At 39.2% G+C, this 26,559-nt stretch overlaps 1 protein-coding gene across 11 annotated transcripts in view; it reads right to left on the bottom strand.

The window, feature by feature from the left end:
* The window catches only part of LOC120306138 (maleylacetoacetate isomerase-like), a 27,168-nt gene extending 609 nt beyond the window's left edge, over window positions 1–26,559 (bottom strand). The window contains exons 1-10 of one of the 11 annotated variants that reach the window (XM_039338821.1): window positions 26,402–26,559; window positions 17,869–18,216; window positions 17,306–17,357; window positions 14,290–14,500; window positions 13,386–13,453; window positions 10,426–10,506; window positions 6,356–6,433; window positions 4,617–4,692; window positions 2,834–2,886; window positions 2,025–2,074 (exon numbers count right to left, since the gene is read on the bottom strand). In XM_039338821.1, the coding sequence (XP_039194755.1) occupies window positions 2,025–2,074; window positions 2,834–2,886; window positions 4,617–4,692; window positions 6,356–6,433; window positions 10,426–10,506; window positions 13,386–13,453; window positions 14,290–14,293 (410 nt within the window). In that variant the 5' untranslated portion in view covers window positions 14,294–14,500; window positions 17,306–17,357; window positions 17,869–18,216; window positions 26,402–26,559. Of the gene's footprint in view, window positions 1–2,024; window positions 2,075–2,833; window positions 2,887–4,616; window positions 4,693–6,355; window positions 6,434–10,425; window positions 10,507–13,385; window positions 13,454–14,289; window positions 14,501–17,305; window positions 17,358–17,868; window positions 18,217–22,972; window positions 23,071–26,401 lie in introns of those variants that run through there. The other 10 variants (XM_039338824.1, XM_039338815.1, XM_039338819.1 and 7 more) reach the window with 10 other exon arrangements.

Genomic DNA, 26,559 nt, shown 5'->3' with positions numbered 1-26,559 from the left:
GTATTCCTTTCACACCTCCTAAAGCAGTGTTCTCAACCTGTGGGTCGGGACCCCATTTGGGGTCGAACGACCATTTCACGGGGGTCGCCAAACAGTGCAGTCCGCCTTTTCCCCCCTTTCCTTAGCTGTGCTACTCCCTTTTATTCTATTGGCTTTTGAAAGCCAATAGAATAGACTCTCTTGAATAGAGTCTAATTCTATTGGCTTTCAAAAGCCAATAGGAATTGTCCAGGCTGTCTCTACCCATTTTGCAAATGGTGCTGCACCAGTTGAGTAGTCCTCAACTTAAGACCAGTTGAGTAGTCCTTGACTTACGACCAGTTGGGGGTCGTGGCATTAAAAAGGTTGAGAACCACTGTCCTAAAGGGTAACAATCTGCCTCCTAAATCTCCTGAGAGTTAGAAAGAGCAGCAAAGGCAAAAAGGAGCTCCCACTTTAATATACTCAAATTTATCTGTTTCCAAATTTCTGTAATCGAAGGGCTTAACATTCTGGGTTTATAAAAATTCAGGCAGTGAAAAAAAGACAAGGGCAGAACTGAGGAGAAGCTGAATAAACTTTGGACAGAAGCGGGATAAAAAGAAGACTGACAGCATGGGATTGCCAAGAAAAATGGGAAGTCCAGGTAAAAGGAAGCAGGGGTCTTTGCTTCAAGAAACATGGGAATTTTGATAGAGGGATGTGTTGTAGACAGGGTATAGAATAGACTTTTTCTGTGCACTGTGAGGAGAAATGGAATGTTCTTATTTTCTATCAGTTTGGAAAATTAGATTTTACATCAGTTTTGAATCAAACCTTTGGTAATTAATCAGAAGGTATTTTTATTGTTGTTGTTATATGTATCACTTGTCCAAACAAGGTAGGTGTGTTTGCGTGTGTGTGCATGCAAATACTGAAACAAACACTGTAATATCACACAGTGTATGAAATAGGAACACGTAGTCCGTTTTGATGAATGTATTCGATCCTGCAGATACGGATCTGAACTCTATCTTTTTGTAGAAAACTTTCTACTGTGGTCTGCCTGGGGCATTTGCTTTGCATTTTCTTCTAAATTTTCTCTTTAGTTGCTAAACCTGATCAAGGCAACTCTATAAATTCCTTTCTGCAGCACTGGACGTATTTATTTTAAATTTAGTAGTTAAAAGTAAGGTATATTTTATCTCTTGTTTTTTTAAATTAAAATTTGATTTTGTTTACCTCCTGAGGGCAGGAAGGAACGAACCTCTAGTTACACAAAGGTGTTTTTTCCCAAAAGGCAACGGGACTTTCTTGATTTTTTTCCTTTCAGAATGTTTTGCTTCTTATCCAAGAAGCTTCTTCAGTTCTAACTAATTGATGGGGAATGGAAAGATTTATATTCTTTGCAATCATTTGATTATTAGACTTTAGCACCTCTAGTTACATACTCATGTACTACATGGCACTAAAGTAGCATTATGTTTTCTTTACTTTTTAATTACCAGAAAGGGCAATGTGTGGAGAATAAGGAAGATGATCTTGATGGAGATATGCAAGAACTATTACCTAAGCAGAGATCCTAAAACATTTTTTTTTAAAAGTCCCGAACAGGATAGCATTCAAAAATAGCTCAGGCGGACTCCTCCCTGATTTACTGGAGTATAAGGTGAAGTGGGAAAGGACAATCAGATTCTGTTATTGCCAATATTAATAAATGTAAATTTAACACCCTTCTGGTCTGGTCTACTTAATGGGGTGGAGGGGAAGACATGAAATGTTTCTTGGAAGTTAGGTAGTAGTAATGGGAATTACCAAGCTGCTACACAAAGAGGAATTGAGACCAGGGTAGATCTAGAAGACTTCTGGAAGTGAAATTTTGAGATTCCCCAGTCTTCTAGTCTATGGGTGCTGCCATTCAATTGAATGCTAAGTAGTATTCTACAGTCTTTATACAGTCAGATGCCTCATTGGATTATAGTTTGTCTTTAAAGTGATACAAAAGTCTCTGATTACTTGTCAGGCTGTCATCCTTCTTAGAACTTGTGGAACTCCATTTTCCTTACCTCTCAGCATTGTATACTTGGGGGACCAAGCAAAGGTCTGCCATGGTCACCTGAAAAAAAGCACAGATAAATACCAATTCAAGATGCTTTCTCCTGGAGCTAAAATTTGTTATAAGACATCAATCCAGAGAAAATAGTATAACTTTTGTGATGTAGAAGTTAAAAAAAAATGGTGATTTTTGATAGTTTGGCCCTAGGACTGGTTGCTGGCTTTGGACATTTTCCCCCCCCCCCCCAATATCTTACATTAAGTAGTGACTATAGCTCTCAATTTACAACTAGTAGCTTAGAGACCATTCAAAGTTACAGTGGAGGTACTCCCTGGGGTGGGATGTACTTGTGACCTGATTCTGAAGGATGCCTCCCTGCAATCATGTGGCCATACTTTGGGTGCTCAGCAACCAGTCTGCATTTACAGCTGATTGCAACATCCTACAGTCACATGACCTTATTTTATGACATTTTTGCTGAAAACTAGCATTTACTTTTGGTTTCGGTAAAAATGGCCCATTGATTGTTAAACAACCATGGCATTTGCTTAGTAACCATCACAACTTATGATGGTTTAACAACAACAACTTAAGACCATTATGGCCATACTACCTGTGTATGCCATTTGCTTATGGGATTTTTGTTGGGCCATTTCATGCTGGATCTATTCATTGATGCCAAGATATAGACAAATTATTTCTTTCTTAGACAAATGAATTCTGGAATGCTCACTAACATACTGACTAATGAAACATTACTAATTATGGGTTTCTGAGGCTCCTTTATGATCAGAAACGTATGATCTCAGCTTCTGATACCTCATCCCGAACACAGTAGCAGCCAGCTGTTTCTTTCAGGATCTGCTCCAAAGCTGTAGGAAGAGAAAATAGAACTATTGTTGGAAATCAGGAATGATGTTAAGCTTAAACCAACTGCCATTTACAATATTCTGAGTACAAGATAAACAGTATAAAAGAATGAAATAATCCCTATGTAATTTGTTGTAGCATGTAAAAGTAGGATTTGGGCTGATACATTTACTTGGGTAGGGAAAACATCCTGTCAACTTATTCAAGAATATATTTTTGATTAGAGCCACAACCAACAGTGTCTGTCTAGTTCAGCATCCTATATTTTTCCACCTCTTTTCCCAGCCAGTATTACTGAGCAAATTTACTGTAAGCAAGAGCCACTGGTACCTTCCATGAATTTGTCCTTTGTTTCAAACCTTCCTGAGTTAGTGGTCATCAGTACATTATGTGGCAATAAGTTAAGCATAATTTAATTATATGCCTATAAAGAAATATTTGCTTTTGTCAACCTTAACAATCCACTTCTTCCACTTCATTAGAGGACTGCTGATATGAGCAGAGAGAAAGCTATTCTAGAGACCTGATAACTACACAAAATGATATAGCAATGAAAAAGATCCATTGCATAGAAAAGTGCCCAAGGATGTAATTGGATCGGGAAACCAACATATAAGGGGAAAGGGTTTAAATCTTTTATACTCTCTGATTCTTTCTGTTTGGGGGGAAAATCACCAGCTCCCTATATCCTTATTTTAGAAATCATGTGAGAACATGGGCTTGTGAATCCTGTTGTTAGTTGCTGGGCAACTAGTTTCTGATCTCAAACACATCTAGGTGCTCAGATTTGTTTCTGAATCTGTACTTACACTGAGCCCTACTCATGAGTGGTTACTGAACACATTGCTAGAGTCCTGATGATAGAATGGATTGTACCAGCAACTGGAGGGAGGAATGTAAGTCTCTTTTCAACTGCAATCCTAACACAGTGTCAAGGAAACCACATTATTCATTTTCTACTTCTGTTACTATTTTGTACTGAACCATATATTATTAAGCAGCATCTATTTCCTTTGAAGTACAACCCCAGCTGCAGTCCATAAAATTTCATCTGAAGAACACATTTATAGTCCATAGATACAGTATTTACACTATGACACTAACCTACTCCAATTATCTGTTCTACTATTTAAACTTTTAACATTTGAAGTTTTTTTCTCATATGTTTTCATTCAACCAGCAATAAGACTTTTATCATATTCTCCATGAGTGTCACAAACCATCATTCATACTTGGATTTGACAGTGCATTTTAAAGTTTGACAGAAAGATAAACTATAAAACATGATGGGGAAATTTCCTGGAGATCTATTCCCACTAGAATGGTTTCTCTAGGAAAAGGCTCTGAGGAATATTCTATTTAAATTATCCAGAAACTCCCTGAAGCGTTGTATTAGGGTAGTTGTTCTATAGCAGTGGTTCTCAACCTTTCTAATGCCGTGACCCCATAATACAGTTCCCCATGTTGTGGTGACCCCCAAGTGGGTGTGGCCACCAATAAGAGGGAGTAGGACAGCTAGGGAAAAGGGAAAACAATGGCGGACAGTGTGGTTTGGTGACCCCCGTGAAATGGTCATTTGACCCCAAATGGGGTCCCGACCCACAGGTTGAGAACCACTGTTCTATAGGGTCTCCCAGTACAAGACAGGCAGAAAAGAGGCTTCTTTGAAAAAAGCCTTTATCACATTTGGAAATGACTTAAATCCAGATGAACAGCTCATTCTGAAACTTGCCTTTGAAGCCTTGAGAAATGATACGTTGGGCCCAATCTTGCTTTTTCTCTCCCATCTGTTGCAGGACAGCCAGATTCTGAAAAAATGTAAGGAGTTACATAGATTTAGGATATAGTTTATCATTGAACAACAGTCAGATCATACTCCAAATAAATCTAACTTGCAGCATCAAAAGGACAGCAAATACTATTGTTAAGCAAGCAGTAATTTAATCCATATTTAAATCTATATGACAAATGGAGAACCTATGTCCTTCTAAATGTTGTTGGATTCCAACCCTAACCAACACACCTAATTCCCAGGGACAATACATAAAAAGCCCCTAGTTTCCCAGTTCTGCCTTATCACAGTGGAAATTATTCTGCAAGAACAGCTGAAACTGAGTGGAATAAACCCGTCCAATAATGGGTTTTTAGCAGTGGTGGGATTCAGCCAGTTCAGACCACTTTGGCAGAACTGGTAGCTAATTTTTTGTTGTCCAGGCCCAGAATAGACTTCCGGAAGTGGCATCCATACAGAGAACCGGTTGTTCACATATTTGAATCTCACCACAACTATTTCCTATAGTTCTCCTATGGCCATCCTTTTTGATAAAGTTATTCTTGACAAATATTTTTGACAAATCAAAAATAATGCTATCAATGATATTGAAGGTCAGAAATGTTAGTTACCCTGCAAAAATCAAGATGTACATTATGTAACTATTTCTTAGTCATCCCGTATGAACATAAGCCTTTATTTACTTACTTATTTATTTATTTACTTACTTATTTTTATCTCACCTGTATTATTTTTACAAGTAACTCAAGGCAGTGAACTTATCCAACACACCTTCCTCCTCCTATATTCCCCACAACAACAATCTTGTGAAGTGAGTTGGGCTGAGAGAGAGTGATTGGCCCAAAGTCACCCAGGTGGCTTTCATGGCTAAGGTGGGACTTGCACTCATGGCTTTCTGCTTTCTAGCCAGGTGCCTTAACCACTAGACAGCTAAGAGTCGTTGGATACAAGATGGGTGGCAAATAAAATTTAAAAATAAATGTTTGTTGTATAAATCAGACCCTAGAGTTGCTTTCTGCAACAATTACAACCAGGAAAGGACTATTTTCTTTACTTGAAAGAAAGTGGCTAACATCTACAGGAATAACACTCTCCCAGTGCTCTTCCCCTGCATCATTTCTGGCTGAACACTATACGTATTATTAAGTATGACTCGTGGTGCCAAAGTATTCTTGTTTACATTCTCCCTATTTCATACATAGAGAGCCGATTCTTTATGCTGGTTATGGCTATGGTCCTGCAGGAATAGATAAGACAACAGCCAGGTCATATCTTCTTTCATCAACAGAACCATCTTCTGGGTAACAGGACTCACCTTGTGGGCACATGGTTAATAGTGCTTGCCAATGAGATTCTACTTACCAATGATGTCATAACTTTCTGATTGTAAACTATTTGAAAACTCAGTATTTGGAGTCAGCAGGCACACATGCTTTGGAAACCACATCCCAAGTGCCCTTGCTTTGTACAAACAGGGCTCCTAAAGAAGTTTCCATGTCTTGTGTGCTCAGTTAGCACTGCACATTAGGCACACTAGACCCAGCATTCTCTGGAATAACATTCTCTGTGCAGGAAAAGTCTATATCAGAAATGTTTAAGTTAATAGTATTAGAAAGACAGGCAGCCAAGGTAAGAAGTGGTTGAATTCCAGAAGCAACATGATTTGAGATCATCCGAACCATAGCTCTCTTCTTTGGATCTTGAGGAAGGAGCCTCGGGAGTGGCCGGGTGTCCTCCAAATACTCTATGATGGCTAGCTGAAATAGAGAGTCATTCATTCATTCGGCTGCTCACTTGCCAATGGTACTGGGCAGTTTGCAGAGAACTAAAGTTGTTTATTTGCAAGGCCTATAGTCCACTCTAAGCTACCAACTCAGAGCAGCACAGCAACCATAGCAACTCAATTCACCCACCATCCCAGCTGTAGCCTGTGAGAAAAGCAGGATTTGTAAGGCTCTCTAAAGACATCTATCCTTGGAATTTGCTATTCCAAAAAGTAGATGAAAATATATAGGTCTGTAAAATGACACTGTGCCAACCTGGAGAATGGCAGTGCTACAAATATCTAGGCCCTGTGCCATGAAAGGCCTGTATCCAGGTTCTGCATAGATAGTGCTGCTTACATAATGGAGGAATTACTTGAGTATACTGAGATGATCTATAACTGCTGCATTCTGGATCAGCTATAGTTTATGAGTCTTCTTCAAGGGTAGCCCCTTGAAAAATACTCTTTAAGCAGCAGTGATCCTAGGGAACTGGTCAAAGAAAAAAGCCAGAGGAATTCTCATCCAGAATTGCAGTCCAAAATATCTGGTTAAGGCAAGTGCCTTCAACCTGTCCTAGGCCAGTGTCTCAAAGATGATGCCATATTGTATATTAGGGATTCTCACAGTTAGTTATGTTATGGCCTTCCTATTAGACTAATAGGTCTACCAGATGCCACATTGGAAATACTCAGCCAACGTAGCTTTAGAAAACTTTAAATAATCTTTCTCAAAAAAAGGTTTCAAGGTTAGTAGGGTAGGAGAACCATAAACAAAAGCTTGTGCAATGTCTATCATGTCCAGTTAAAACCACTCTTTTCTTTTTCCAGTAACTGTGTGCACATAACACATTAACGAGATCCCCACTGCAAGAAACAGCAAGCCCAGGACTACAAAGGGTAACCTATCTCTCCCAGCTCTGTGGAGCCCAAATAGGTCAAATGACAAAACCAAATGTGTTATTTGAAAAGCAGCAGAACTGGAAGAAAATTACCTTAGCTGTCCACTGGGGACACTAATATGAGAGCATACCAAAGCAGTTATGGGGGCAAAGGCTAACACACACAAAATGAAGTATATTCCCAACAATGTCCTATTACACAGTATGCAAACAAAATAAATTATTATGTTAATACTTGTTAATAACAACATGATAAAAATGTGATAAAAATAAGAAAAAGTACACATTAATTTGCTTATTCTCTCTAGAATACTTAAACATTTTTCATGAACCTTTGGGTGGAAGAACATCTCTCCACCTATGTCACTGTCCCCCAATAATACCAGTGTGGGGAGTGCTTACAGTCAGACTACAGACACATTGTTTTGCAAAGTCTCATAATGTATTGATCACAAGAAGCATTATATATAGATAATTAGGAATTCCCTTTGTGTTTCCTCTTTATCTTATACTCTGCCTTCTCTCTGTTTACCAAACTGTTAACCTCAAGGTCTTCCTCTTTTCTTTTCACTCTTTAGGCATGTATCAAAGGATGATCTCTCCTCCTGGATCTCCTTCTAGGAGGATGTAGCCTGTTGGATACCAGATTTTTCTGGCCACTCGTTTCCTGTATTTTCTGTAAATGAGGTTTTTTTTCTGTTAGAGTTACAAAACCCGTTTCTGTAACCTTTACAAGTCAGGTCCTGAATTCCAGGAATACAAAAGACTTCCTCTAACAGGAAGCACTTAAATGCTTAGGGTTAAAGAAAATGAAAACTCTTCATTATCAGGGTTGTCTTTCTTTCTAACTTGACTCTTTAGACTTTATTGTCTAATTCAGTGGTTCTCAACCTGTAGGTCAGGACCCCATTTGGGGTCGAACAACCATTTCACGGGGGTCGCCAAACAACGCAGTCTGCCATTTTTTCCCCCTTTTCCTTAGCTGTGCTACTCCCTTTTATTCTATTGGCTTTTGAAAGCCAATAGAATAGACTCTCTTGAATAGAGTCTAATTCTATTGGCTTTCAAAAGCCAATAGGAATTGTCCAGGCTGTCTCTGCCCTGCTGAGCCCGCCAAAAGTCCCATTCTGCAAACGGTGCTGTACCAGTTGAGTAGTCCTCGACTTATGACCGGTTGAGTAGTCCTCGAGTTACGACTGGTTGGGGGTCGTGGCATTAAAAAGGTTGAGAACCACTGGTCTAATTAATCTAGCATGATTCCCTTCTTACTATTGTCCTTGTCTTTACCCATGCCTCATTTCTGGAATTTTACTAGAATGAGCATAAGAAAATCCAGTGTAGCATAAGACTTAGCACAACTCCTCTGCCCTCTGCCTTTAGATTCACCTTTCACCTCTTGGATGCAACCAAGAGTATCCATACAAGCAGTGTGGAGAGGGTGTGAGCAGGGCATGAGTATGGACTATGGCAGGTCAGTCTCCACCCCTACTGTAGGCAGAGAGGATCCACACTGTCTCTGAGTTGAAGAAAGATGAAGGATGTTCAGCTCAAAACCCAGTTCTGGTGACTGTGATTCCCCTCAAATTTCCTCATAACCTCCCAGAATCCTATTCTACATTAGGTCTGTGTTCATAAAACATGGCAGATCATAATTTGTTTAGCCATGGTTTATTAAAATAAACAAATAGATTTATTTGTTTATTAGCAACACACTAAGGACCTTTGCCCACTCTGGGATCATCTTTATTCTACAAGCTCCCCATATTGTTTTCATCTTGTCCTCAGCTCATGCATGAAAAAGCCTTAAATCATGATTTAGCTGTACCAGTGATACATGTGTTTTCTTTTTTAGGCCAAGGACAACCAATGACAATTTAAGGGTGAAGAGAACCTATCATGCTTCCTTTTCCTGTGGGTAGTGGTACATTCAGGTGATCCATAAGGAACAGGACGAACCCATCACCTGTTGGTCACTTTGGACTAGTGCTAGGCATGCCCCTTCCTCTAGAGTTCAGGATACCCTCCATGGCCACATTCCTTTTTTTCTTCCTTGGGGGAGGAAAAGCAGGGTACCATTTCTGGCTGCTGTGATGAAGGATGAAGGCATATAATGAATGATAAAGGGGACAGCTTGTGGATTCTGAGACTGCCACTCCTCCTCCTTTATCATAGATTTCCGCTGATTTGCTAGACAGTTTATCAGCCAAGTAAAGCAATGGAGACTTTACTGTTTACTAGGCACATTGCTGTGTAGGGATAGTAGTAAAGCTTCTTTATCAATATCATCAGTTCCCTACAGATCATCTGTCTTGTGCTCAAAGCAAGCCTGTCAAACGGATAATCAGCAACAGGGTTGCCCACTAAATCAATAAATTCTCTCCTGCTTCACCAGATTGGCAGGAGGGATGGCATATTTTATTTTGGTTTAGGTTTCTGCTGGCTGAAGGATAGGTGGAGAGCACTTTATCTGAGCCATGGAAATATTTACCAGGCAGATTTCTACCAGTAGGGAATACACTGAATACAAAGCTTGATTTTTGTGGCTTGGCTTCCAAGGGTTCAAGAGCAGTACCTCTAATGCAATGACATCACCAGAGTGAGTGATCAAAATGTCTGACTTTTGTTTGGGCGGGGAGAGGGGGGAGGCAGGTTAAATTAGGAAAATGTATTTTGCCCTCACATTTGAGAGAAATAAAACAACAGGAAATTAAAATTAGTGCTTCTCTCCCATCCCCATCCCATCCCTATAATTACTACAAAATACTTGCTGTCAATCATGGTTTCCAATGCAGTTGCTAGATTCACAGTAAGTTACAAACTACATCATTACCTCTGGTGTCAGGTGAACTCATTCTAAAATACTGTTTCCACTTCTGGAAACCATTAATGTGGAATCTTTTGATTAGTCTCATACTGGAAACCATACCAAATTGGATTAAATTTGCAAGCAAGATTAGCATAGGCATTATTAATACGGCTGAAATGACTTTCCTGTCAAAAAACTGCAATCCTGCATAGAGTGCAAAGTGCACTGTAGTGTAGCTAACAGAAGTGAGTAAATAATTAACAGAATTTGCTTACTTACAGACTGGGAGAGAATGATGCCATCGATTTTGATGGCAGGGACTTGCTGCATTGGATTCACTGCTTGAAAGTCTGAAGTCATCTGGAGAAACAAGATAATTCCTTAGGCCCATGGGATTCTTCAAATTAAGCTGAACATATTCAAGGAAGTTCTTCCAAAGTTGGAAGTTTAGGGGATCATGGGGTATAGGCTTGTCACTCCATTCACAAAACTAAATGTCTCTCCTTTCAGGATCACACTTGCACATAGTATCTTCCATACACTGATATACATTGATAATGTATATTCCACAGGGAAAGATAAAGACAAGCTCAATTCCTAGTGACCTACCCTCCATGTAATTTCCTTGCTAACAGCACTGAAGTGGTTTGTGCTACTTTCTCCTGAGATGTTTTACAACTTCCTAAGCCACAGCTGCCATCAGCTTCAACCATAGTGCTAGTCAGGGATAAGCAACATTGGCTTTTTTATGACTTGTGGACTTCAACTCTCAGAATTTCTGAGCTAGCCTGGCTCAGAAATTCTGGGAGCTGAAGTCCACGAGTCATAAAAGAGCCAAGGTTACCTACCCCTGTGCTAGACCCTTAAACATTCTTATTGTAATGCAACACTCACATATTATACATGGACACAAATTCACATACCAGTTAATGGCTACATTTCTAATTTTGAGTTTTGTGGATCTTATTATATTTCTTATAATGAAGCATTTTACCTACTGACTAATAGCAACTACATTGGGCATTATAAATATCAATAATTTTTATCTCAAAAAGTAAACTGATGAGGATTTGACTAGAAGACAAGAAATGAGTTTAGAACTCCAAATGCCAAATCAACTTGCTTTCAAATACAAATCACACACTTACCTTTGAAAACCAGAACAAAATACCCATGTCACAGAAGATAAACTGTAATCCTCATGGAAGTATGTATACAAAAGAACTGCAAATAAGCTATCATTCCACAAACAATGTGAGTACAATTTCCATTCCCACAAAGTTTTGAACAGGATATCAGAAACCACATTCCAATAATCAAATAGGCAGATCCAGGAGGGGTCAATTTGGGGGAATAGTTTTTAGGATGATAAGGAACAGGTGATTTAAGTACCCACAGAATTTTAGACTCCCATTTTGTTTTTTAATTTTTGCGAACAATTTCCCCCAAATGCTGGAAGGACTTAAATGTTGATCTACCTACTGAGGAGGTACAAAACAAATGCAAGTGGGCCATCTTTTTTACACCCTTATCTTACACAGACATACAAATCCAGGCAATCCTCTTTTCACCTCCTGATCCCATTGACATGGTCTTCAGCATATAATGCACTAGCAGAGAAGGCCCCGTGTCATCAGCATGAACCAGTCAACCAAGAATGGAGTATCATTGATTTATATTCCTGGCCCAGTTAAAGAACTGAGTTATTGAAAAGCACCACAGGAGAACATTTACTTTGCACTATTAATTGTAATGAGCAAAAATCAGGCTTCTGATTAAGATAAGAAGAATGCTGCTGGATTACAGCAAACTCCATCTTGTATCTTCCTTCTCACAGTGGCTGGTCAGATACCTCAGAGAAGCCCATGAGAATAATTAAACGAACTGCTCTGAAGCACTTGGGGAAGGGTCATTTTAATCCTCTATAAAGAACTTGAGATTTTACAGGAGATAGTAAGTTCTCAAATAACAAAACTGCCATGAATAAAATGAATGGTGTTATTAGTGAACTGCCTGCAAACAGAACTTGCCCATGTGAAACAGGATACTGAAATCCACCTCATTTTTTTTTTTGTACTACAGAACATATAATGGTATTTAAGAACACTAGAAGTCTCTTTTATAGTCAGTTTCACAGGACATTCAGATATATTTTATCTTCAATTGCCTAAAGAAAATCAGGAGGACCTTTTTTTCAGCGAACACATTTTATTAAATTAATGTTTTATTAAAATTTGTAGAAGTAAAGGTGTTACCATGTTTCTGATTTTTTGTTTTGTTTTTCTGCTACAATGGCTCCAATTACCTGCTCTTAGCTTAAAGTGCCTTGGTTTTAAAAGTCTCTAAATTCTGTTACAGTATTTATATAACTTGTAAAGAGCAAACTGGTAAATAATAGTTATCTGCTAATTTATGTTATTTTACTCTTTTGCTTTACAGAAATCTTATAACTTTATAATGCACTAAGTTACAGGTGTTTTTTTAATATTCCATATTTTAAAATTACTCTAATTACTATAGCTTTAATTTCACTTTTGTATTATTACATTTGCATAGCTTTCATCTTAATTGTATGTGGTTTTACTGTTTTTATATTTTGTCTAATCATGTTTTAGAGCTAAAGCTGTCCTTATCATATTGGTTCCAGATTTTGTTATATACTGTTTCTGTTGTTAGAAGTAAAGTCTTCATCCTGGTTCATCCAAGCCGGGAATGAATAAGCAAACATGGCGACTGCTTTGGGAAGAAGGTTACAGTTTATTGCAGAAAGATGGTTCTTCAGGAAAGTGCAGAGGAGAGAAGGAGAAGGGCTGAGCACATGGGGCAGTAGGCTTTTATACCCCCTCTAGCCTTGTTTGGAATAGTTTCCTGTTCCTGTGGCATGAACCTTGAGGCTGTTTCTGAGTGTTTGTCTAGGCCTTGATATCTGTGGTTTTAATTCTATTATCATATCCTGCTTCCCAGATGATGGGGCTGACTCCTAGAGTTTGGGTGGGGTATGCAGATCTTCTCTTTTGTCTTCTTGATTGCTCTGGCTTCAACTTTCTGATGGTTTTACATCTGCATTTGTATAGGGTTAAAGTCTTGCTTGGGGCAGAGAGATAGATTTGGGGCCAGGTTTGGTTTTAAAAAGTCCTTTTGAGGAAAAATATATTTTTCTGCCTTTTTAATATTTCCTTCTTTGGGCTAACTTCCTTCACTGCTTTGGTCAATGATCATAATAATAGGGATTTCTTTACCTGCTGCCCTCCATCCTTTATAAGATTTATGGATGCTTGTTCATAGGTAATTCCCTTAAGAGCCAATGCTACCAAGAGAAAATTTAATACAATTACCTACTGTAATATTGAATTGTTAGATTTTTAAACTTTTGTGACATTTTCTAAATTGTAACCAGACAAAATCAGTAAAATATCGCAATAATTCTTAACAAATCTAATAGCAATGAAAACCATTTGTTTCTAAGTAAAATGGATGGTGCAATAATTAAAACAATAGTAGTTGTTTGATTCATTCCTACCAGTTTGCCAAACTGATGAGCTAATCTGCACCCTATATTAAGCACAATTTAACTATAGGTATTCAATGAACTGCCAGGCCAGTTTTTTTGAATCACCCATGTTTTACAAAACTGTAATGGCTTTTTTTGTAAAATAAAATAAAATAAAAAAAAGGTGCCGGAACTCACACATGTCATACAACCCACCTTGCCTATCCTACAAGGTTCCATCCAAAAAAGGTGCTGGAACTTCGTTCTGGGCGTTCTATGACAAAAAAGGCCCTGTATATAACACACTATAGTGGTCTGTATGAAAGACCTTAGGAGTCTGGGCAAAGAGAGAATGGTGGTAAGAGAAGAGATAGCCCAGCCCACAGTTGCATAGTAAGTGGAGCAAGAGGTTCAGAATAGACTCAACCTAGTTTCTTGGGCTGTAAAGAAGTGTGTGTGTGTGTGGGGGGGGGAGGAGACTTGCAAATCTATACTTTCATACTTGTAAAATTCTGTTAACGTAGCTTTACAATAAAGCAGAATTAGCTGATCTGGTCGTGTTTCCTACCTGATCTACCTTGTAAGACTGGCATATACTAAGAGAGAAATTATTGTGTGGTTCAATAAGTGAGCAGAATGTTTTCCTTATTTACCCATTAAGTACAGAACGGGATCTTATTCCATTTTATTCTAGCTATTCCATCTTATTCTTATAGCAAAACATAGATGAGGTGACACTTTGTCCCGTTGCCCTCTTTTCCCCATTGCCATCTGACTCCAGTGATTGAAATGAATGAAGATTGAGAATTAAAATGACTACACCATCAAAAGCTGGGTAGGACTGGTTGATGACTGGAGGGGGTCCTGAAAAAAATAAGCATCTGGTTACATTTTACTTTTTTTTTTACACACTGGACTTCAATGATTAGCCATCAGATAACCATCAGATAAATAATGGGCAGCACTCTCCCCGACAACTTATTTTTGGGAATTACCAGCATCAACATTGACTCAAAGGTACAAAATATATATCAGTTGAATTTAAATTGGCTATATGTTGTAGCAATCCCACAATTGCTTCTCTTGGTCTATACACTAACCAAGTATACTATAAATCCCGTCTGCCAAAATGCTACATTTGATAAGTTCCCAAAGATGGGTCTTTTCTGCTATGGCACTTGCTTATGAAACATCTTTTCTGAAAGTCCCTCAAAATCAGGCCTGGGGCCCACAAGGGACTGGTGAGTTGCTGAGCTGGCTCCCCTGCATTTAATATTTGCTGCCCTCACTTTGCCTTTTCACCATAATTTTTCATTCTCTGAATTTGATAACTGTTTTATATTACTATTTTATCGCTTTATTCTACAGTGTCCAGGGTCATTTTTTGTGAGACAGCCAGTTATATAAATATGATGAATGAAGTAATAAATTCCAATGACTAAAATGTGGGGACCTATTGCATGCATGCTACAGCTGCTGCTGTCTCATGGACATGTGGCCTCTTTCTGCAGGGGAAGGTTATAGTTCTGGTGCAGAATATGCTAAATATTACATGAATGCTCCAATGTTTACTTCCTGTTTTAATGTTGAACTATTCACTGAGCATTCTATTTCTTTTTACACAACCTTTATTTCCATCATGTATCAGTCAACAGCCACTTTCACAACTAGGAAATGGATCCTTCATATAGGGCTCTAGGCCTTGAGAACGGTCAGCAGAGTCAGGGTCATACTAATCTCTGGAAGGAGAAAGTTTCATAGGGTGGGTGCTATGAGAGAAAAGGCCCAGGTTAAGACTAAGTAGCATGATTCGCTCCTGAACCCCTCTTCAGATGCGAGATAGAGGAGGGTGAGTTTAAGTGCAGAGGAAAGCATGGAGCTAAATATTGGTCAGGATTGGGGCTCAGAGAATGCTAATCTGATGGAGCAGCCTCAACTGGGTTGATCAGATAAGTGACAAGCTGAGGCTGAGGGAGGCGAGCTGCAGCAAGTTGGCCAGGAGGCTCCAGGCGAAGTTTGGAAGCAATTGCTGCCCATTTGTAATGAGAAGGAGGTGGAGACCACACCTCCTCCTAATCTAAGGACACATAGAGCAGAGAGGAGGCAGGCACAACACCGGTCAGCTAGACTCCTCATGAAGAGGCAACAATTAACCAGTGGAACAACCTGCCTCCAGAAGTGGTGAATGCTCCAACACTGGAAGTTTTTAAGAAGAGACTGGACAGCCATTTGTCCGAAATGGTATAGGGTTTCCTGCCTGAGCAGGGGGTTGGACTAGATAACCTCTAAGGTCCCTTCCAACTTTACTTTACTTTATTATGATGATGATGATAATGATGATGATGAAGGGATGCAGTCACTGCATTGCCTATTTAACCCCGCCTGAGGACTTGAGTGTTGCTGGAGCAACATGCCCAGTTTTGTGCCTTGTGTGCTTGTGCCATGTATCCTGGCCTGTTTGACTCTTGGACTGCTTTCTTAGACTTTGGATTTGGTTACCCAGTGACTCTTGCTGCACTGAGCTTGGAATATGGACCTGCGCAACAGAGGGGCTTTTCAAGGACTTGTTTGGGGGGGGGGGTTGAATAAACAACTTTAGAACTCTTGCCATACCTCTGGGGGGGGGGGGGAATGGGGCAGCACACCTGTCTATGCCTTTGATAACATTTTTGCAGCTTTTTTTAAATATATACACTTATTTGGTATCTTTTAATTTTTGCAGCAACTATACTTACGTTCTTTTTATTTTTATTTATTAAATTTATGTGCTGCCCATCTCTTACATTTCATTATTCTATCAAACATTTCCATTTGTGTATCTACATACTGTAAGTCTGTGGCACTTGGTAAAACACCCCCCCCCCTTCCCGGTTCCAAGCATCTTCTACATTCTTTTTCCTTACATCTGCTTTCCATTTAGTCTGCTGGAAGAATAATAATCTGTTTTTCATACAAGACTATGTGATACATCTGTAAAGTGTTCTCTTCTTGAGGTTTTTCCTTCACTTTCATTTCTTCAACTTTTTTACACTATTTAACTTTTCCCCCCCATTAAAGTCCACTCTTGGCAGTAGTACGGTATGAAATGTTCTCACGTTCAAAAGCTCTTACCATTTTTTGCATCCTTCGCTAATTCTCTTTCATCATAAAGTAACAAATCAATAAAATGTTTAGGTATATTTCTTTGCCATGTATATCCAAATCACATTCCAAAAGAATAAACTAAATAAGAACATGTAATTGCTTTTTTCATATATCCTGTAATATTAAGTGATCAATTTTTGAAATTCTGTTCATTTCAGTCATCACATGGGATATCACAGTCTCCATGGCTTACATATGCTGAGAAAATCTCAACAGTTTGCATTGGGATTGCATGCCATTCGCAATTGTTAACGAAGTTTTCCAGTTGTTTTGGACTACAGCTTCCAAAGTCCTTTGCTATTAGCCATTTTGCTCAGAACTAAAGTTGAAAGTTGAAGAGTGAAACATTTAATAGGTAATGAATTAGATTTTTTACTTCTGTCCCAATGTAAAGAGGAGACTTCTTCAATTCACTTAAAATAGTAATTTGCTTACTGCCAGTCTATAATTTACTCAATCACTTGAGTAATTAAGTTAAATACAGTTAAGCAATTCCTATAAATAAAATTCAACAATTATTCTTACCGATTCACACTCTCCAGGAGCAGGAACTTCTGAAATAAGTGTAAAGAACTGGCTACAGGAAAAAAAAAAAAGTTGAAAGCTACAATGTAAGCTCATTAATTTCAAGCTTTAAATTACATATAATGTAAAAAATATTTTTGAAGGTTAAGCTAACAGTCCTAGGTAGCAAAAATCCAAACTAGCATTGACTTGCAACAAAGATTAGTAAACCAATGGCAAGCCCAGAACAGTAATACTATTAAGCAGGCATTACAACTTTCATGCTGAACTGTCTGAAGTTGAATTAACTCACAAAGGGCAGTTGAAATACTACATTTTTAAAAGAATCTTCCACCATTGTTTAGTCAAATGTTTCACGAAATATCCCTTTTGACAGAAGATTATACACAGAGAAGATTGTTCAGAGAGTTGCAGCTCCTGCTCTAAAAAGAAGCAGGCTTTGAAGATAAGAGCAACTACTGCTCTAAAACAGAGAGGAATGAAAGTGTGTAAAAAAAACATACCCCACAAATGCAATGGTAACATGACAGCTCTTGAGCTGTATCAAAAAACTTTATTCTCACCTTTTTGGAAGTCTCCATGCTAGGTACACTGTGCACATAGAGTACGGTATTGCTCAGAATGAAAGCTCGCTCAGATAGTCTTGGCTGGGGCGGGGAACAGGAGCTTCACTTGCAGCCAATCACAACTGTCAGAATTCAGAGGAGCAAAGAAATTGCAACAGCTCATTCCTCCATAGATTTTACTCTAGCATACTGGAAAAAAACAGACAAGCAACACTGCTATGTCTATTCTGCTCAACAGAAATGCCTTTTTGTTTTACAGAATTGGCCAATAGTGCCTGCGTTTTTAAATATCTTCCTTCAATTCCATAATTCAATTCTTACAGACTTCAAAGCATTCTGAAAAGCCTAGAAAATGCAAAAGAGAAGGCATAAGGAAAAAAGTGCTGGAGCAGAATAATAACTATTTGCTCAATCATTTTCTTTCTGCACTGATCTCCAGAAGCAGAACTTGTGGGCTGCAGCAACTTTCTCTTAATATTTCCCAGAAATTCTTACTGTGGCGCTGCATCAAGACTTTCACATTATGCTTATTGTAGCGTAAACACACTTTTTTAAAAGGAAACTAGAAAGAAGCTCAAGTTATTGTGATTGACTTTCCTATATAGGTAGTCCTTAATTTACGACCACAATTGAGCCCAAAAGTTTTGTTGCTAAGTGAAACATTTGTTAAGTGAATTTTGCCCCGTTGAAAGAAAAATCATCAGATCCAGTCCAAGCTGGGAGTAAACAAAATGGAGGCTAAGATGCTGGAAATAAAATAGAGGCTACTTGGGAAAGAAGATTCTATTTATTGAGTTGCCAGAAACTTCAGTGACACAGCATGTTTCTGGGCTGGCTGACAAAATGTAGTTGGGATAAGTGGGCTTTTATAACTTCTTTGGGCTTTGTATTTGAGGTTCTTCCTGTTCCTGTGGAATGTACTTTGACCTGAGCTTGAGTATGCCCTTTTGGTGTTCTAATGGTGGTGGGTTACTCCTATTGTGTTTTAAAGGTCATGTCTTTAGATTTTGGGTGGTGTGTGTGTAGATTTTAGGGATCTTTGTCTTTCACATCAGCTCCAAGCTTCCTGGCCCCAGTTTTCCTGAATTAATCACCAAATCTGCATTTCTAAAAGCTGATTTTTGCTTGGGACAGAGAGACTTGGGGGGGGGGGCAATGGTTTCTGCCTAAGATTTTTCTATGAGAGACGGGTTGCCTTGGGTAGGGGAAAAGTTATATATACCAACAACCCAAAGAGTCACTTTCATGCAGCTTTGCCATGACACAAAATCATCAGGGCATTTTAGATTTGTAAAAACTTTACACTTAATTAAACGGCAATTTTGGTGGCTATCAATAAAAAAGGACATAGAAAGTTATGCAGCCAGTTGCCCAAAATGTGCGACTGCAAAGAGGTTGCAAGGGAAATCGCCAGGACTATTACAAACAGTGGCAAATCCCTCAGCCCCCTGGAGAGAAATAGCCATGGATTTTATAGTGGAATTGCCAGAAAGCAATGAGAATACTGTTGTCTGGATGGTCACGGACTTGTTTTCCAAACAGGTGCACTTTATCCCTTGCCAAAAGATTCCCACCGCAAAAGCCTTAGCAAAACTTTTCATCCAGCACATTTACAGATTGCATGGGGCACCCCAATGCATCATCTTTGACAGGGGGGGGTGCAATTTATGTCTGCATTTTGGAAGGAATTTTTATCCCTCTTAGGAACCACTCAGGGACTGACATCTAGCCATCATCCACAATTGAATGGGGGGGGGGGGCTGAAAAAATGAACTCCGTACTTAAGCAATATTTAAGATATTTTCTTAGTTTCCAGCAGACCGAGTAGGCGGACTTACTCCCTTTTGCAGAAGTTGCCTACAATAATGCAGTCCACTCCAGCACAGGTTACACTCCTTTTCAAATAGCCACGGTCAAAGTTTCAACCCCATGAAACTTTGAAACTTTTAACCCCAAACTTTGAAACTTTTAACCCCAAACGAACCAACGATCCCATCACTGAAAGAATGGATGGAAAAACTACAAAACACCTGGCCAATAGTTAGAAAAGCACTAGATGAAGCTAGGCAGGCATACAAAGCACAAGCCGATAAAAAAAGGGTTGAGCCTACACCATTCATTATAGGTGAAATGGTGTACCTATCTACAAAATACCTAAAGTCCCTACAACCTTGTAAAAAACATGGACCAAAATATATAGGGCCTTTTCCAATTAAAAGAATCATAAACCCAGTAACAGTAGAATTAGAATTACCAAAAAATCTCAGGCAAATACACCCAATTTTTCATTGCAGCTTGCTGAAAAGAGAGCATCAGTCAGTTTTACGGCCAAAAATCCCCCCCACCACCTCCTCCAATCATGGTGGAGGGCGAACAACACTTTGAAATAAAGGAAATCCTAGACTCTAGGAGATATCATGGAGCGACTCAGTACCTAGTTGCCTGGAAACACCTCCCTGCCTCACAAAATGAGTGGGTCCATAAAAGTCATGTCAGAGCCCCGAAGCTTTTAAAGAAGTTTCACACAGAATATCCTAACAAGCCTAACTAACTTTTATACCTGTTTTGTTTTCTTTCAGGTGGATCTGCCTTATATTTGAGGGGGCAGGATGTCAGAATCCAATTATATTTCATCGCTAATTATCAACTATAGAAAACCCCATTTCTGCCTTCTCGGGATTCTGTCATACGATAAAGGGAAGGGGGTGAACAAAGGGGCTTTATGGCCCTCACTTCCTTCAGTACACTTCAAAGGAACTGAATGCGGATAGCATCAAAAGGCCTAATCATAACAAAGGGGACTATTACCTTTCGTGAAGTCTCCATCCAGCCGGCAGTAAGGAAAAGGGGGTGGGAGTGTAATGCCTGAGACTGTCGCTGGAAGTAGGGGATGATTGGGTGAGGCTACTGGGAAACCCCTTAAAACCTTGAATGGGAGAGCTTGGACCCCAAGTCCTGTGTAGAACGCCTGCAACCATTTTCTCTTAATAAAGGATGCCTGTTGGAAGAATTATTCCAAGAGTTCTGTCTTCTTAAGATGCAAAGTGGGATGGGTCCTTACAAGGGGATCAAATACTTTTTCCCTCACTGTAATTCTCTTTGGCTATATTAGAGCACTGATTAGCTCTTTCTCTAATGACATATTCTAAGGCATAACTCGCAATTCCTATGAGGCCCATTATAATGCATGCCAAATTCCCATTTACCCACTGAGCTTTCTTTTTTAGAAAAACAGCAAATTTAAATATTTGACATGTAATCATGTTCTCACTGGTTCTCAATCTCTAAGGCAACGGTGTCAAACTTGCAACATCACGTGACGTGTCATGATGTATCGTGACTTTTTTGCCATTGCCTGCAATGGGGTGGGCATGGTTTTGCTATGATGCATCCTGCCTGTGGGCTGGCAGTTTGACACCCATGCTCTGTAGAGGTGAGAGACAGGCAAAGGTCGTGTGTGGAAAACTGCCCCTCCAACGCTTGTGTTTCCTCTGCATCTATCTCCCCCTCTCACATCACCATAGTGATGTGAATGTACACAGGTCTGTGTGACCTTGTTTCTCTGATAACAGCTAGCACGCAAACAACAAGATTTTACTAACTATTCCCTGTTTCTGGCCTCTGGCCTTTTTACTCTTAAGGATTGGCAAGGATTTTAGCCAATGAAATGCTATTGCCATGTAGAACTTTTGCTGCTTGTATTACTGTATAAAAGGCAATAAAATGCTTCATGCCAGCGGCCATTTCTTTGCACCCTGCCATGACTGAGCACTGATTACTGCATATGGCACCCTCAAGCAGGGACATTTGGTTTTGGGACCCCTCCGGGAAGAAGCAGCTACCAACATACTTATCATCGTCTGGAACAGACCCCTAGGTGCACTTTCGTCTTAAGAGACCTCTCAGTTTGAGTATGGGGTGCAAATTATCCCCCCCCCCAGCGAAAGCATTTACAAGAACTTAGATTCTTGCTACAACAACTCAAATGTGGCAACATTTGAAGCAGACACAAGAGAGCTGGCGGGCGGGGATAGGAAAACAGTGTTCTTCGAATCCTGAGCATCGGACGCTTAGGCTAAAAGATAGGGTATAAATTACATCTTGAACCTTGGGTGCCAGAATAAACATCGATAGTATTCAGGATGTAGTTGGCATAAGTGGGCTTTTATAACTTCTTTGGGCTTTGTATTTGAGGTTCTTCCTGTTCCTGTGGAATGTACTTTGACCTGAGCTTGAGTATGCCCTTTTGGTGTTCTAATGGTGGTGGGTTACTCCTATTGTGTCTTAAAGGTCATGTCTTTAGATTTTGGGTGGTGTGTGTGTAGATTTTAGGGATCTTTGTCTTTCACATCAGCTCCAAGCTTCCTGGCCCCAGTTTTCCTGAATTAATCACCAAATCTGCATTTCTAAAAGCTGATTTTTGCTTGGGACAGAGAGACTTGGTGGGGGGGGGGCAATGGTTTCTGCCTAAGATTTTTCTATTATTCCTTTGGAGAAATATAACATTCTGCCCTTTTGATATCCTCCAAAATATTTCCTTCTCTCGGGGGTGTGCTGACTTCCTACACCCCATTTCATGACCTTTTGGGCTGCAGTTATTAAATGAATCACTGCAATTGTTAAATTAGTGACACCATTGTTAAGTGAATCTGGCTTCCCCATTGACTTTTGCTTGTAAAAAGGCCACAAAAAGTGATCACATTCTGGGACACTGGAACATTGCAATCGTCATAAATATGAGACAGTTGCCAAGTATCTGAATTTTGATCACATGACTACAGCAATGCTGCATGGGTTGTAAGTGTGAAAAACAGTTATAAATCACTTTTTTTAGTGCCGTTAATTTTGAACGGTGATTAAGTGAACTTTTATAAGTCAAGAACTACCTGTATGCTGTTGACTTTATGATATTCTTACTGGAAAATATAGCCTGTGATTATGAGTGCTTAGAAATCAAAGTGATTTGCTAGCCACAATGTTGAAACATTTATATTTATATTAGATAGAAAACCATTTGGCTTGAGAAAGGATTTTTTACCAGTGACTCTAACAGGAAACTGATAAAAAAGATACTAGAAGGCCTAGTATGAATTATAGTTACCTTTTCTCAGCCAAAGAGAAACAAAATAGGTCAAGATCCTTCAAGGCGATTTCCAGTCACATCTACATCCGCTTATCAGCATTAGGGAAATACATCACCTACCCAATCAAATAATTTACAAATTACTACATTAGATCTTGTCTTAAAACCATGGGGCGATGGCTCAAAACCCTGGAAAATCTTCATCATTTGGCTTCAAAGCCTGCTCCTTCAAATACACACTTCACATGATCTGCTTCACTAAATGTTTCATATAACATGCTGGACATCCCCCAACCCAAATATTTGTTGTTACTCTACTGAAATCATCAAGGACTGGTTAACATCATCAAACTCCATAAAAACACAGATTATAACCAGAAGAGCCTTGGGCAAAGGGGAATCAGAGTAATGCAAGCAACACTGCAATATAAGTCCTGCTCCTTTTCTACATGCATTGTGACACAGAATATACGCTTCAAGGACATTTTTGCCATTTTAATGAAAGCAGTGAGAGCTGACAGATTTGACTAAACGTAAGAACCCTTTGATTCATTATATGCCATCAAGCTACTGTAGGGTTCTAATAACCACATATTTTTTTTCATGATAATCCATAAAGTACAATAATAATTTATCACACACAAGATAACTATTTATAGATTTAAACAAGGATATGTGCCTTGATTTTTTTTTGAAAAATGGCTATGTATTTAATTTTATAAATGTAAAACTATGATGCATTGCCTTTTGTTTTCATGACATTTATTCATTCCAGTCAACATAATACATAGTTTGATTCATATAGACCAGGGGTAGGTATAGCTGGCTCAGGAATTCTGGGAGTTGAAGTCCTTGAGTCATAAAAGAGCCAAGGTTGCCTACCCCTGATATAGACTATCATTATTTGTATGCTATTAGCACATTCACAAGTGTGTACTTCAATCTTCACTTGTTGGCCTAGCATTTCCATCTTTATTGTAGGATCCATTTTCTTTTCTACTGTATAGAAAACTGTATACTGTTGGAATCTAACTATACTGGACATATTCACATGCTACATCAACTGCCAAATGTAGTTTAGTTCCATGATGTTTGATGATTCCTCTTCTTGGTTCCATGGCTGCAAACAGCCATTTCCACTTCATGTACCAGCAAGGAAACTGGTACATGCAAACCAGATGCAATGACCATTTTTGCTTGGAATAAACTTGAGAGGGATCTTCTGGTAAGTTTTTTTACAAGTTTTCTCTCAGATTTATTTTAACTATAGACAGTCTTTACACCAAGTTTAAGTGAGATAATCATTGGAAAACATTGGAAGGTTTGCAGCTAGAAGACTTAGCCAGAGTCCTCAGGTGTTCTTGCGGCCAAGCTGTGATTGGTAGTGATGGTCATGTTACATCCACCAAACACAAAATGTTGTATATGCCTACCTATGTTAAAATTGTCACAAAGCAAATATGCTTCTTCATACTGCCAACCTTCTTGCTTCTCCCAGAAATGTAGAAACCATCAATAATAGCTTTCCTTCACTGGAAAAAGCAAATGATTTTACTAAGTGCTTAATAGCATGCCCATTTACTATACCTTAGTTACCTACTAGTGACCAGTTCACCAGTTCATTTTGATGTTCAATAAGGTTGTTAAAATAATTCCACTAAACTGTTTTTGAAGGAGTAGGCACAAATGAAATTAAAATCCCCCTATTTATAATCGTGACTAAAGGTTGAGACTAGTTGAATAAAATATTGTTGATCCCACTTATATTTTAACAGGAATACATCACAACTCTAATCTTCCTGCCTGGCTCCACAATTTTGCCTTTATCTCATCTCCCAGCCTCACTGGTATTATAGTATTTCTCCTCTCAGTTTGATACTGTCAAATGATTGCTTCTGAAGCCAAAATTGTAGCGTAAAAGTCACTGACTCTTGTGGCTATGGCTAGAAGTAGCCTATGCTAAGGATGGCTTGGAAAGAACATACACAGTCATTCCTACCTGTCACTAACCAGCTTGCATCTCAGCCATTTCTCTCAGGCCTTTGCCATTTCCATTAGTACTTTACTTTTGCATTCTGCATAATGCCACAGAAGGGAAAGGGAATAGTGTGATACACCTATATGTACATATTTTAAGTCTACTCACCTTCTACCCCACATGTTTTTGATATCACTTTTTCTCCAAGGTCTCTTAGCAGCGACAAAGAAAGTAGAACCCTCATCTCCCATTTCACTTGAGAAAGTCAAGTTTTTTCCCTATTCTGATTTACCTGCACTTTAAAATGTATTGTTATTTTGGATGTAGCAGTCCTCCTTTTTCTCACAGCAACATTTAGATAATAGTAAATGACATTATGCACTGGGCTTTGCTTTTATTTGCCAGTTTGGAGACATTTGTCAGGTACATTCACTTTCTTTCCTCTCCAAAGAAATCAGCTGGTCAGTTCCAGTTCTTAGCTTCACAAAAGATAGAGCCAGGAAGGCAGCTGGGTCACTCAGGCCCAATACCTCCCTCTCAGCCCTAGGAAGCAGACAATGGCAAACTACTTATGAAATCTTGCAAGGGAAAACTGCAGGGACCTGTCCACACAGTCACCAGCAGCCAACACTGACTCAATAGCACATAACAATTGCTACAGAACTATCTAATTGCACAACCATAGCAGGATCTGCTTTTCTCTTTCCTATAGCTATTTTGGCTCTAGTAGCATCCTTGTGTGTGTGTGTGTGTGTGTGTGTGTGTGTGTATTTTTCTTGGGAGATGCCCAAATTGTCTTTAGGAGGAGAGGCAGTCAATAGCCCTGAAAGGGGACCCATTTAATTTGTGTTTCATTGGTCAACTGGTAGAGGTTTTCTCTGCTGGCTGTAGATATAATAAAGGGGGAGGGCAGAGAAGCCAAAGAAAAAAAAATCATCATCTTCCTATACAAACCAGAAATCCAGGACAGAGCAAAGGCAGTAATGAAGGATAGGGATGTCAATAGGTAAGATGAGTAATACATTTTTACTGGCACTGATTTGTACCAACTCAAGGAGGGGTAGCCTCGCAGGCCGGCAGTTTGACACTCCTGGTATAGAAAAACTGGATTCTAGGAATTCTAGGAATTGCATTTCCTATAAGTTTATTTATGGCCCCAAATATGCTCCAACCTCTACCTCTAGCTTCATATTTCACACTCTCATTCAACTGCATGCAAAGATTAGTCACGGTTCTAAAGGACTTCAGAATCAATATTAATCTCGTCTGAGCAGTTTAACTATCGTTATTATCTTAAATATTTAAGTTAACGATTAACTACTAAACTCTTTAATTTAAAACTTTTTTAAGTGGGATAATCAAACTGGAGTCAGGTTGTTAAAAGAAGTATTCAGGACGGCAGAAACCAACTATATCGTGTTCTTTTATCCGCGCAGCTGCCGGGGAAAGGAAGGCGGTAGTAACAATACCTTTGCTAACGCGGCACACATCTCGCACTCTCTCCATTGACACGTATCTCGTTGGGAGGAGGGAGCCAGGCTCCTTTAACAATGGGCGTAAGCTCGGACGCCTCACGTTCCGCGCTGTAATATTAGTATTAGATTCTACGGACTCAATGAATTACCCC

This window comes from Crotalus tigris, unplaced genomic scaffold (genome assembly GCF_016545835.1).
Source record: "Crotalus tigris isolate CLP2741 ecotype Arizona unplaced genomic scaffold, ASM1654583v1 scf7180000017720.317629, whole genome shotgun sequence".
In the NCBI taxonomy this organism is placed as follows: Eukaryota; Metazoa; Chordata; class Lepidosauria; order Squamata; family Viperidae; genus Crotalus; species Crotalus tigris.
Note: the sequence above shows the minus strand (reverse complement) of the source record. Positions and strands in the feature narration are given on the sequence as shown.